Source organism: Schistocerca americana, chromosome 7 (assembly GCF_021461395.2).
Source record: "Schistocerca americana isolate TAMUIC-IGC-003095 chromosome 7, iqSchAmer2.1, whole genome shotgun sequence".
Classification (NCBI taxonomy): domain Eukaryota; kingdom Metazoa; phylum Arthropoda; class Insecta; order Orthoptera; family Acrididae; genus Schistocerca; species Schistocerca americana.
In genome coordinates, this window is record NC_060125.1 from 42,278,312 (window position 1) to 42,292,038 (window position 13,727).

At 40.9% G+C, this 13,727-nt stretch overlaps 1 protein-coding gene across 1 annotated transcript in view; it reads right to left on the minus strand.

Moving 5' to 3' along the window:
- Positions 1-13,727, minus strand: part of LOC124622573 (serine/threonine-protein kinase RIO2) — an 81,532-nt gene that overhangs the window by 63,451 nt on the left and 4,354 nt on the right. The window contains exon 6 of the mRNA XM_047148321.1: positions 50-142. Within this exon, the coding sequence (XP_047004277.1) occupies positions 50-142 (93 nt within the window). The remainder of the gene's footprint in view (positions 1-49; positions 143-13,727) is intronic.

A 13,727-nucleotide genomic window follows, 5' to 3' on the forward strand; every position in this document is an offset into this window, starting at 1 on the left:
CTGATATATGAAGTAATATAAAAAGTAAATATCAAGAAACATCTCTTACATGATATCGCTGAATGATGGATACAGCGTACTTTCATATCCAAATCGCCTTCGGAAAAAATCACGGACACAGTTGACATCTCTGTTAAAGAACCTGTTCACAAAGACAAAATTTACTTTATAAAACCTGTTGCTAATGCTTCATTAACAAATTACAATCCACTGAGATTTTACACACCCCTGTAAACAATGTAACACAGTAACATCAACCACTAAAGTAAGCAATACACTGTGTTTGCTGTTTGGTCATGACCAATCTCTAGAGCAGGCTCATCCACGAATTGCGCCCGGCGGGCACGCCTGCGCCCCGCGGTCGCAAGACAGTGTAGTTCAGCGCCCCGTCCGCGACCGTGTGTCGCTAGTAGTGTCGGCATAGAGAGAGAGAGAGAGAGAGAGAGAGAGAGAGAGAGAGAGAGAGCTGCAGGTCGAGTGAGACCGCACACCACTGCTCTGTGCTGGACTGTCCCGCGGTCAGATCTAACGTAAACAAAATATTCTATTTTAGAACTAATATTATGTAAGGGATATAGAGTCTCATTGTTACTGTTAGTAGTTACAAGTAAGTATTTTTTGTTATACTTCGTGCTACAATTTTTTGTATCCCTTTTCAGAGTTTAGAAATCGGTTCCTTAGTTTGCTGTTTTGTACGTAATAATTTTAACTGACCAAGTTTGAAAATTTATTAAAATAGAATTAAGGATATAAAGCTCTTTAATTCTTACAGCCAACATTGTTAAAGAAGACAATTAACATTTTACATGTTTTTCTTTTTCGAGGAAACGATTTTGTCTAGGCTTGGTACAATATTCCGTGAGACTGCTAACCTCAAAGAATTGGTCATATTTTTATCACCAAGGAATTAACGGTTCTTAGTTTTAGCAAGCTTTAAAAGAGAGAAAAAGCGCTCACAAATATACGTGGAACCAAACATTGAGAGAACTTTGGCCGCGTGCTTGTGCAAAAGAGGATATTTCTCTCGTGGAAGACAGCTGTAAAAGTCATCCAAAGTTTTACACATAAGAAAGCGGTCCTTCAGGCGGATATGGCACTGTAGGTCAATCAGCTCTAGTTGAAGCACTTTTGAGACATCCTCTGTCCGAAGGGAAAACGGACGAACAAATATATCTGCCGGCTGGCGTTCGGGCGGTCCGCACGGCCAGCTAAGCGGCACGGCTCGGCCACTGCAGCAGCACACAAATTCGCCCGGGGCGCAGACCGCGGGCGATCGCGGGCGCTGGCGCCCCAGGGGTACAGTTTGGACGAGCCTGCTCTAGAGTATTTGTTGTTGCCCATAATTCTTGGGTTGCTAGATTTATTTTCCACTGGTTATAACAAACTATTTTTAAGTTTCTATACTTATTTCATTACACAGGCCTACTTAGGAATGAATATTATTTTTTGAAGAAAATATAAATCTTTAGTTTCACATAATTACAAGGAGACAGAATGGGTGCCCAGTCATTAGTTTAAGGAGGTGAAATTCTAGGTGCTGCCAACAGGCACATGCAAAAACACTAGCTTAGTTTTTGCAACTGTTAGTTCCTTCCTCAAAAAGAAAGGAATGATAGATTCAGGGAGGTTAAAAAGGAGGGGCAGGTCATTTCACTCAGACCCAAAGGCTCAGAGGGTACAAAATATTCCATTTATGGACATAGCATTTGATTTACAGAACATCATGTGTGAGTGAATGAAAAGAATTTCTACTTAAAAATCTTCTAAGGAATATTGACAGTCACTATGGGATGTATTTGTCGACAGAATTAAATTCACTGACATGAAATGAATGGTGACAAAATAATTTAAATGCAGTTCTATGAAATTGTGCAAAACCGGGCGTCACATTCCTAGAAGGTGAAATATGATAGCAGCTTGTCAACACTGAGAAAATGTGTGTATGATGGTATATGTGTATCGTGTACATTAACAGATCATGTGGGTGCTTTCACACATGAATCTGCATTTGATCGTGTACACCTTCCGGGTTACAGGACTGGAGTAGGTGAGGTGGGTGGGGGGTGTGGGGGGGTGGGGGGGGGTGGGGGGGGGCGGGGGGGGGCCTGGGATAGGTTCTACACCGGGGGCGGTTACAAGGGTAGGAGCCAGAGGGTAGGGAAGGTGGTTTGGGGATTTCATAGGGATGGACCAAGAGGTTACGAAGGTTAGGTGGACAGCGGAAAGACACTCTCGGTGGAGTGGGGAGGATTTCATGAAGGATGGATCTCATTTCAGGGCAGGATTTGAGGAAGTTGTATCCCTGCTGGAGAGCCACATTCAGAGTCTGATCCAGTCCCAGAAAGTATCCTGTCACAAGTGGTGCACTTTTCTGATTCTTCTGTGGGAGGTTCTGGGTTTGAGGGGATGAGGAAGTGGCTCTGGTTATTTGCTTCTGTGACAGGTCAGAAGTGTAGTTGCGGGATGCGAAAGCTGATTTCAGGTTATTGGTGTAATGGTTCAGGGATTCAGGACTGGAGCAGATTCGTTTGCCACGAAGACCTAAGCTGTAGGGAAGGGACCGTTTGATATGGAATGGGTGGCAGCTGTCATAATGGAGGTACTGTTGCTTGTTGGTGGGTTTGATGAGGACGGATGTGTGAAGCTGACCATTGGACAGACGGAGGTCAATGTCGAGGAAAGTGGCATGGGATTTGGAGTAGGACCAGGTGAATCTGATGGAACCAAAGGAGTTGAGGTTGGAGAGGAAATTCTGGAGTAGTTCTTCACTGTGAGTCCAGATCATGAAGATGTCATCAATAAATTTGTACCAAACTTTAGGTTGGCAGGCCTGGGTAACCAAGAAGGCTTCCTCTAAGTGACCCATAAATAGGTTGGCGTACGAGGGGGCCATCCTGGTACCCATGGCTGTTCCTACTCCAGTCCTGTAACCCGGAAGGTGTACATGATCAAAGGCAGAGCCACATGTGAAAGCACCCACGTGATTTACCAATTAACACATCATGTAATAGAGAATCTACAGGTACTACAAGTGATAGTGTCAGTTCATCTTTGGTCATTACATATAAGAATTAGCTTCACATAGACCTCAAATTTAACAAAAGAGCAAGATAAAATAAGATCCAGAAGTTTATAATAGATTTTATCAAGTACTTTCTGAATAATTCCCGACACAAAAAAATTTAGGAGACTATGGATCATCACTGATGTTCAACTGTCCATTGAGATACGTAGTGAGAGAATGGGACAAGGTTAACTTCAAGAATATCAAAATTGTAAGACCCAATGACAATACAAAGTTAACTGCCTGGGAATCACTGATGACCTTGTTTTCCAGTCCAACACCACTCAGGAAACTAGACAACATATTTAATAACTGCAGGAGATCTTGTAGAAAACTGCCTTAGAAAATCCTTTGAAAAATCAGAAATACCCTTTGTTAACTGGCCCACCCCTTGTAAAAAAAAATCAAAATTTAACAGGAAATCAAAATTTTAAACAAATTTAAATATGTTGGAGAAGTCATAATACCTAAACTCAATAGAAAACCTTTGTGATAAGACAGAATTTAAAAAACTGACAAAATCACAATATCTCATCAAGAATACAAAAACAAAAATGCCTCTCAACAGTCACAACATTAAAGCACAACAAATTAGTTATACAAGCAAAAAAGTATGTAAGTGAAACTGCTTTCTAAACAATTAACACTTCAGAAATAGACGCAATTCTCAAGACAAAAAGAACAATAATCAGAACATGGATAAACATGAAAACACCAAAAAAGTGGACTCTTGAGACTAGCTTCTAATTAACAGTCTACACAGAAATTAAACCAGAAACTAGCACAATAAGGAAGAAACCCATTTCCTTCTTCAAAAACCTAATGAGGATACCAGGAAAGAGAACCGCCTGAAGAATAATGGTGAAACAGGTTATGAAAATCACGGAAGGTATAAAAGAACTACCAATTACAACATGATATTTAAAAAAAAGACAAAAATCAATAAAATCAAAGACAAAAAAACCAAGACAAACAATGGGAAGGGTAATTTCAGACAAAGAAAGAAAGTTGAGGTCCAAGAGAATGAAGAAACTGGGCCAACAGGAAAGTAAACTCTTATGATAAACTGACTAAAGTTTACATAGCAAATATATGTGATACTCTTTTGGGGCAGAGCACCTAAAGTAAATAAAGTATTTAATCAATGAAAGTAAGCAGTAAGAATACTGTGTAAACCAGATAACTGCCTATCTTTCAAAGTCATTGTTAAGGATCTCTGAATTCTTACACAACTTACCCGTATATTTACTCAACGATTTTTGTTGGTGACAAAAATCAGTTTCATCTTAACTGTCATCTAACAACCATAACAGAAGACACAAAAGTAATTTTCAAATAGATTTTGTATCCATCTCTAGAATTCAGAGTGGTGTTAATACACTGTCGTACACAGGTATTCAACAAGCTTTCATGCAACAATTCAAGAAATTGGGAATCTCAACAAGCCCAACACCAACAATGGAACACATACTTCAGTACCCACTGTCTTACAAATTTTAGACATGTGATTTCATTTAGAGATTGGAGTTTTTATGTCTAAATTTTCTACAGCGTATCATATAATCCTGATCAATTGATATCTTGGCTATGTGTTTTTTGCTAGGTTCTTGAGTAATAACTGCCCGTCCAAAAAGTTCCGACACTTATTTTTTCCTGGCATATAAGTGACATTAGTGCAGTAATTAACTGTGGCAACTTGAATTAACAACTGTAAACAACAGATGCACATTCGACCAGTTGGTTGTGAGTAGGCAGTGTTAAGTAGGGGACATGTGGCCATAATGTGTTAAAGTTGTTAAGTAACAAATCGCAACATCAAGATTTAAGACATTCTTCAGAACATTTTGAAGAAGAGAAAAGTGAGTGAGTGTGTGTGTGTGTGTGTGTGTGTGTGTGTGTGTGTGTGTGTGTGTGTGTGTGTGTGTGGGTGCGCGCACACAAAGTTTGTCCCACACACCTTGAGTCTCCAACAAAAATGACATGTGGATGCAAAAAAAATTGGACATTTATTTCCTGGAAAAATTCATCATGGGTGATTTTATATCAATACGAACTTAGCACAAAACAACAGAGTATATATTTACATGAAGGATCAATCCTAGAAGTTATTTTATTTAGACAGTCAGTTTCAGCATCTCATTACTGCCATGACCCTACACACTATGTATACAGAATCAGATTGATACTGGAGCCATCAATACCTAGATTCCATTAATTATAAAATGTAGGCACAAACAGTCAAGCTTTAAGTAACAAGTTAAGATGAACATCGAACACATACATGTTAAATTCCAACTTACTTTTGTGCAGGAAAGCACAAAAGTTACTCCATAGTAGCTAAGTGTAAGAGCAAGGCATCATGTCACAACAATCAATGAGTGCCAGAATTGTTGCCAACATGCTTTTATCTGAAACTTTCTGGCAGATTAAAACTGTGTGCCGGACTGAGACTCAAACTCAGGACCTTTGCCTTTCGCGGGCAAGTGCTCTACCAACTGAGCTACCCAAGCACCGTCCTCATAGCTTTACTTTTGCCAGTACCTCGTCTCCTACCTTCCAAACTTTACAGAAGCTCTCCTGCGAACCCTGCAGAACTAGCACTCCTGAAGGAAAGGATATTGCGGAGACATGGCTTAGCCACAGCCTGGGGGATGTTTGCCCGTGAAAGGCAAAGGTCTCAAGTTCAAGTCTCGGTCCGGCACACAGTTTTAATCTGCCAGGAAGTTTCATATCACCGCACACTCCGCTGCAGAGTGAAAATCTCATTATGCTTTTATCTCTTCCAATTTCCTTCCAGTTTTGATTTCAGTCTGCCAGATGACACTTCACATCACAGAACTTGACATGGGAGTCCAAAAACGGATTTTCTTTTTTAAATTTGTAACCAGAGTTGAGAAAGAACATTGATAACCAAGTAGAAGCCAGATAACCCAGGTGATTTGGTAACCATAGTTGCACAGTATCCGAAAGGAGGACTTTTCTGACAATATGACCATTCTGTGCAATGTTCTCAAGTGGGGAGCGACTATTTAGAACACCTGAAGCATTACAATCACCATCTTAACTTCTGTTTTTTATTACTCCAGTCTTGAAACTTTTTGGACCGACAAGGTTTCCTTATGTTACTAGCAAACTTAACAATTCCATAAGAGTTCTCCTACATATTTAATAATTTAATTGGATAGATAAAAAATCTACTCACGAAGTGGCAGAAGGTGAACACACATATAAAAAAGAAAAAAGTTTTACTTATGAAAGCTTTCAGAGACAGTGACTTCTCCTCCTGGCATAAGGGTTGAAGGGGAAGAAAGAGGGGTGCAGGAAAAGGACTGAAGAGGTTTAGGAAAACAGGTAGAGTTCAGAAAGTCACCGAGAACCCCCGGTAAGGAGAGACTTTTCTATTTTATTTTTTTTTCTACCATGTTGCATTATGTTGTGCCAAAACTGGTTATTTTCGTTGTTATACATATTTAGTAAGTCATTTGTGAATGCCAAATACAGTAACAATCCATGTCCTGATCCTTATGGAATGCCCCGTTTAAAGCTGCCGCCCCCCCCCCCCCCCCTAAATTTAGTTTCCCTGTCAATGAGACTATGTACATTCTGTTCATGCAAAGGAAGACAGAACTGAGAAAACAATTGGAAGAGGGAAGGAGGAAATGGGTGATTAAGACTCGAGCACTAGCTCAACTGGAATACGATGTTCTATAGTCAAGATAACCATGTGAGCATTATGGTTATACACCTATTTGAAAAAACTTTTGCTTAATACAGATTCAGTGTCATAAACAGTCCACTGGCTTAATCAGTCCATCCATGCAGGAGAGTGCCAATATCAACAGCATTTTAGTCTTTAAAGTGCAGTTAAATACATACCAAAAAATTAAAGTATTGGAAACTTTAGATAAAGTGCCAACAAGATAAACAACAAGGTAACTTACTCAGTCCAATTTCATTTTTTGGCAAATTCATAGCTATTTTTTAACCTTAATCTACAACAACATTTGATAAATGTTGCCCAACCATATACAGATGCTATATAGTCAGACGCCCCCCCATGAACCATGGACCTTGCCGTTGGTGGGGAAGCTTGCGTGCCTCAGCGATACAGATGGCCGTACTGTAGGTGCAACCACAAAGGAGGGGCATCTGTTGAGAGACCAGACAAACGTTTGGTTCCTGAAGAGGGGCAGCAGCCTTTCCAGTAGTTGCAGGGGCAACAGTCTTGATGATTGACTTATCTGGCCTTGTAACACTAACCAAAACAGCCTTGCTGTGCTGGTACTGCAAATGGCTGAAAGGAAGGGGAAACTGCAGCCGTAATTTTTCCCGAGGGTATGCAGCTTTACTGTATGGTTAAATGATGATGGTGTCTTCTTGCGTATAATATTCCGGAGGTAAAATAGTCCCCCACTCAGATCTCCGGGCGTGGACTACTCAAGAGGACGTCGTTATCAGGAGAAAGCAGCTGGCGTTCTACGCATTGGAGCGTGGAATGTCAGATCCCTTAATCAGGCAGGTAGGTTAGAAAATTTAAAAGGGAAATGGATAGGTTAAAGTTAGATATAGTGGGAATTGGTGAAGTTCGATGGCAGGAGGTACAAGACTTCTGGTCAGGTGAATACAGGGTTATAAATACAAAATCAAATAGGGGTAATGCTGAAGTAGGTTTAATCATGAATAGGAAAATAGGAATGTGGGTAAGCTACTACAAACAGCATAGTGAACGCATTATTGTGGCCAAGATAGACATGAAGCCCATGCCTACTACAGTTGTACAAGTTTATATGCCAACTAGCTCTGCAGATGATGATGATGAAATTGATGAAATGTATGATAAGATAAAAGAAGTTATTCAGGTGGTGAAGGGAGATGAAAATTTAATAGTCATGGGTGATTGGAATTCGAGAGTAGGAAAAGGGAGAGAAGGAAACATAGTAGATGAATATGGATTGGGGCTAAGAAATGAAAGAGGAAGCCGCCTGGTAGAATTTTGCACAGAGCATAACTTACTCATAGCTAACACTTGTTTCAAGAATAATAAAAAAAGGTTGTATACATGGAAGAACCCTGGATATACTAAAAGGTATCAGATAGATTACATAACGGTAAGACAGAGATTTAGGAACCAGGTTTTAAATTGTAAGACATTTCCAGGGGCAGATGTGGACTCTGACCACAATCTATTGGTTATGAACTGTAGATTAAAACTGAAGAAACTGCAAAAAGGTGGGAATTTAAGGAGATGGGACCTGGATAAACTGACTAAACCAGAGGTTGTGCAGAGTTTCAGGGAGAGCATAAGGGAACAATTGACAGGAATGGGGGAAAGAAATACAGTAGAAGAAGAGTGGGTAGCTATGAGGGATGAAGTAGTGAAGGCAGCATATGATCAAGTAGGTAAAAAGATGAGGGTTAGTAGAAATCACTGGGTAACAGAAGAAATATTGAATTTAACTGATGAAAGGAGAAAATGTAAAAATGCAGTAAATGAAGCAGGCAAAAAGGAATACAAACGTCTCAAAAATGAGATCGACAGGAAGTGTAAAATGGCTAAGCAGGGATGGCTAGAGGACAAATGTAAGGATGTAGAGGCTTGTCTCACTAGGGGTAAGATAGATACTGCCCACAGGAAAATTAAAGAGACCTTTGGAGATCAGAGAACCACTTGTATATATATCAAGAGCTCAGATGAAACCCAGTTCTAAGCAAAGAAGAGAAAGCAGAAAGGTGGAAGGAGTATACAGGGGGTCTATACAAGGCAATATACTTGAGGACAATATTATGGAAATGGAAGAGGATGTAGATGAAGATGAAATGGGAGATACGATACTGCGTGAAGAGTTTGACAGAGCACTGAAAGACCTGAGTCGAAACAAGGCCCCGGGAGCAGACAACATTCCATTAGAACTACTGACAGCCTTGGGAGAGCCAGTCCTGACAAAACTCTACCAGCTGGTGAGCACGATGTATGAGACAGGCAGAATTCCCTCAGACTTCAAGAAGCATAAAATAATTCCAATCCCAAAGAAAGTAGGTGTTGACAGATGGGAAAACTACCGAACTATCAGTTTAATAAGTCACAGCTGTAAAATGCTAACATGAACTCTTTACAGACGAATGGAAAAACTGGTAGAAGCCGACCTTGGGGAAGATCAGTTTGGATTCTGTAGAAATATTGGAACACGTGAGGCAATACTGACCTTACAACTTATTTTAGAAGAAAGATTAAGGAAAGGCAAACCTACGTTTCTAGCATTTGTAGACTTAGAGAAAGCTTTTGACAATGTTGACTGGAATATTCTCTTTCAAATTCTAAAGGTGGCAGGGGTAAAATACAGGGAGCGAAAGGCTATTTACAATTTGTACAGAACCAGATGGCAGTTATACGAGTGGAGGGGCTTGAAGGGAAGCAGTGGTTGGGAAGGGAGTGAGACAGGGTTGTAGTAGCCTATCCCCGATGTTATTCAATCTGTATATTGAGCAAGCAGTAAAGGAAACAAAAGAAAAATTCGGAGTAGGTATTAAAATCTATGGAGAAGAGACAAAAGCTTTGAGGTTCGCCAATGACATTGTAATTCTGTCAGAGACAGCATAAGACTAGGAAGAGCAGTTGAACGGTATGGATAATGTCTTGAAAAGAGGATATAAGATGAACATCAATAGAAGGAAAACGAGGATAATGGAATGTAGTCGAATTAAGACGGGTGATGCTGAGGGAATTAGATTAGGAAATGAGACACTTAAAGTAGTAAAGGAGTTTTGCTACTTGGGGAGCAAAATAACTGATGATGGTCGAAATAAACAGGATATAAAATGTAAACTGGCAATGACAAGGAAAGCGTTTCTGAAGAAGAAAAATTTGTTAACATTGAGTATAGATTTAAGTGTCAGGAAGTCGTTTCTGAAAGTATTTGTATGAAGTGTAGCCATGTGTGGAAGTGAAACATAGACGATAAATAGTTTGGACAAGAAGAGAATAGAAGCTTTCGAAATGTGGTGCTACAGAAGAATGCTGAAGATTAGATGGGTAGATCACATAACTAATGAGGAGGTATTGAATAGAATTGGGGAGAATAGGAGTTTGTGGCACAACTTAACAAGAAGAAGGGACTGGTTGGTATAAAGTTCTTAGGCATCAAGGGATCACAAATTTAGCATTGGAGGGCAGTGTGGAGGGTAAAAATCACAGAGGGAGACCAAGAGATGAATATGCTAAACAGATTCAGAAGGATGTAGGTTGCAGTAAGTACTGGGAGATGAAGAAACTTGCACATAACAGAGTAGCATGGAGAGCTGCATCAAACCAGTCTCAGGACTGAAAACCACAACAACAATGTATAGTCAGAAATTCATCTATCGAGTATTTTGTATCCCACAAAATAAAAACAAATTATGTCTGCTAGATGTGGCAAAGGTGAGCCCACAAGGGGTGCTTGTGTTTGAGTCCACAACGTAAAGGTTACATTCAGAGTTTGTACCCAGCCAGAGATGGACGCGTACGTCGTCACAGAAGTTGTGTACTGACGATTTCATAAACACAGCAAAGCAGGTATGCAGCAGTGTATGGGCCATCCAAAGAGAAATCCAACATGAAATCCAACTACACAGTGAGGTAGTCAACAATGGCCTAGTATGGTACCTTACAGCTTCAGCTTCATATAGTAGAGTGATCTACTCAAGGAAACACTCGAGGAGACTGTACAATGCTTCATGCCAGAGGGCTTGTCCAGCAGTCACCATCTGCAGTGGCCTCTAGTGCCACATACGGCCTCTGTCAGGCTCTGCCTCCCAGCAATATGCTCTACACTGAGCGTACCAATATCACCCAGCGGTAGATCAAACATCTCTGTTTCGTCTTGCTGTGGGATGAGTGTACATTATTCCTAATTCCCTTTAACTGGTAATGCTGGGAATGTATTGGATGTGGAAGTGTGGAGGATGTTTGTAACAGCCAGCAGCTCTGCCACCATGGGGTGTGATGATATCAGTCTCACTTAAACAGTTGCATTTTCTGGGCAGTCTCTGCTGGGGCCTTCATGAGCTCATCTCTGTTTCAGTCTGAGGAGGTGAAGGTCGAAATTGTGTGTGACACAACCTCTGTATGCTTGTCTCACTTGGATTGTAGTGATACTGCTGGATGAGCATAAAAATGTAGGTTATGGCAATGTACACATGGAGGCAGGAATGACGGCTGGCTGAAGCAAAGGGTGGGGGGTCTGGGTGGGGGTGAGAGGGGTCTGGAGGAGGCAGCAGCCAATCATGGGGCGATCAGAGGGTTCACGTGGCTCTCAGGTGGTACGCTGGTTTTCTGTAGTCGCAGCTGCAGCTTGCTATATGGGCAAACCAGTTTGTTTTGGCCTGCCACACCTTAGAATAACTGATGCCCCTGATTGCCTATTACAATGCCTACAGTCCATCCGAGGATGTGGTTGAACTTGCAAAACCATTACATGAGAGCCTGCAGGGTAATATGGTGTTAGCCACGAGCTCTGGGTGCTCAGGATTACCCAGCAGCAAACAGTACCAGTGCCCATGTGGCAGTTCTGCTGGACTGTAACCTGTGATAGTGGGTGACCATTGGAGCATGAGGATGCTCATTAAAGCATCCATGGGAGACTGAGTCTGCACTGTCTTTGCCACAAGAGTTTTCAAATAATGTGATTACCACCCACTCTACTTCTGAATTTGATGCCGGTTGGTAACGAGCAGTGGTGACATAGGATGCTTTGTTTCTCTGGCAGAAATTCTTGAACTCAGATGACACAAACTTAGAGATGTTGTCTGATACAATTGTATGGTATATTCTCTCTCATGAGTATTGTTTGTGAGGGGCCTGGATCACTGCCAGGGAGGTAGCCAAGGACATATGGGAAACTGGAGACAGCATCAACCACAAACAACACTGCACCTTTGAACGGTCTGGCAGAATCAATATGCACCCTTTCCTATGAGTGCTCTAATGTTGGCCATGAGGAAAAATGCTATTTGGTGGCTGATTGACTCAGGCAGCATGTGTGACAAGACCAGACCATTCTTCCTATTTCCTAATCCACACCTGGCCAGTATACGCGTCATCACACTTTATTTCATGTGGGTCATGTCTGAATGTAACTGGTGGGCGAACTTTGGAATTCTTGGCCTGTGCATTTTGGACTAATAACCTGACATTGTGTCCTCCATGGCTGACATAATGACACCATCCTTGGGGTAGAGACTGTGCCGGAGGAAGAAATAGATGTGATATGACATGTATGCTACTTTCATTAAGTACTCTGTCCACCCATGTCCTTGACGCCATGAATAATAGCTAGTGATTCATTCACTATTCAACAATAAGTTCTTTGTGCCATTGATGTTTTGGAGGTGTACAAAAGTTGCTCTGTGCCTTCATTATTTTTGTGCAACTGAACCACCCTGATTGCATACTGTGACACACTGATGGGTATCATCAGGGTTCTGCCAGATTGTGACGCAGGGAGCAGACCATAGGTACGTTTTAAACTGCATGAAACCTTCTGGCAAGTTGTAACCACCTTAAAACTAATATAATTTCTGCATAACAGGTTTAACAGATGAGCTACCTGAGCAATGTACTGCATGAATTTGTCATTTGATGTTACTTTCAGCAGGAATGGCTGTAAATGTTGTAGGGGGGGATAGAAGATTACTGCTTTTGCATGAAGCTGATATTACCTCAGTTTTACTTCATATACCACCGAAATATGTGAAAGTATGCTGGAAAAACTACATTCATCCAGACAACAATGTAACCCACTTGATTGACAAATCAATGAGTGCTTGCAGATTTCTGGCGTCTGTCAAGATAGTCTCATCTCTTCCAAATATCGTTGAAATATGGTCAGCATATTCATAAAACAAAGATAACCTATTATATCTGTACAGTCCATACAGTGTCTCTAAAGAGTTTCTGGATTTCTAGATTTGATGGTAATTTAAGTATACATCCACTTAATTTTAGTAAACTATTGACCCCCAGCTCCTCTGGCCTTGGAATAGGATAGAAGTCTACATTGCTACAGTCATTGATGGTAGCCTTAAAATCAATACAAATACATAAACGTCATAAGTTTCTTAATAACTACCATGGGTGATACACACTGATTAGATGTAATGGGTGAAAAAGCTCCCATTCCTTGTAGTCTGTCCAGATCTGCCTTTACCAGCTCACATATGGTGAATGGAACTAGACAAGCTTTTCAAAACTATGATTGAGCCAAGGATTTGAGGATATGTGAGCTGTAAAATTTTCTCTGTGACCAAGATCAAACTGAAACATCTGCCTGTACCACCACAATATTTTCAAGTGGTTGAACGGTGTGGTGTGACAAGCGCAATTTACTTTCTCAGTATTCTAAAAAGCAAACAATGAAAAAGCATCAAGAGCACATATGTTAGCTACTATGGGTGAAGCTATTACTAAAGGTGCTAGCACCAAATGTACATTTTTATACTCAAGCTTGCACTGTAATTTGGCCTTTTGTGTGGTATTGTTTGTTCACCGTATGAAGTCACTTGCCGCTATGGTGGCTGGAGCAGTGGAGAGCCCAGCCACCAGTATGTGTCCATGTTAATAAATCACGCTGCAATATCTGTTCAACCCAGAACTCTGCTGGCATTGACGTCCAGCATAATGATTAAC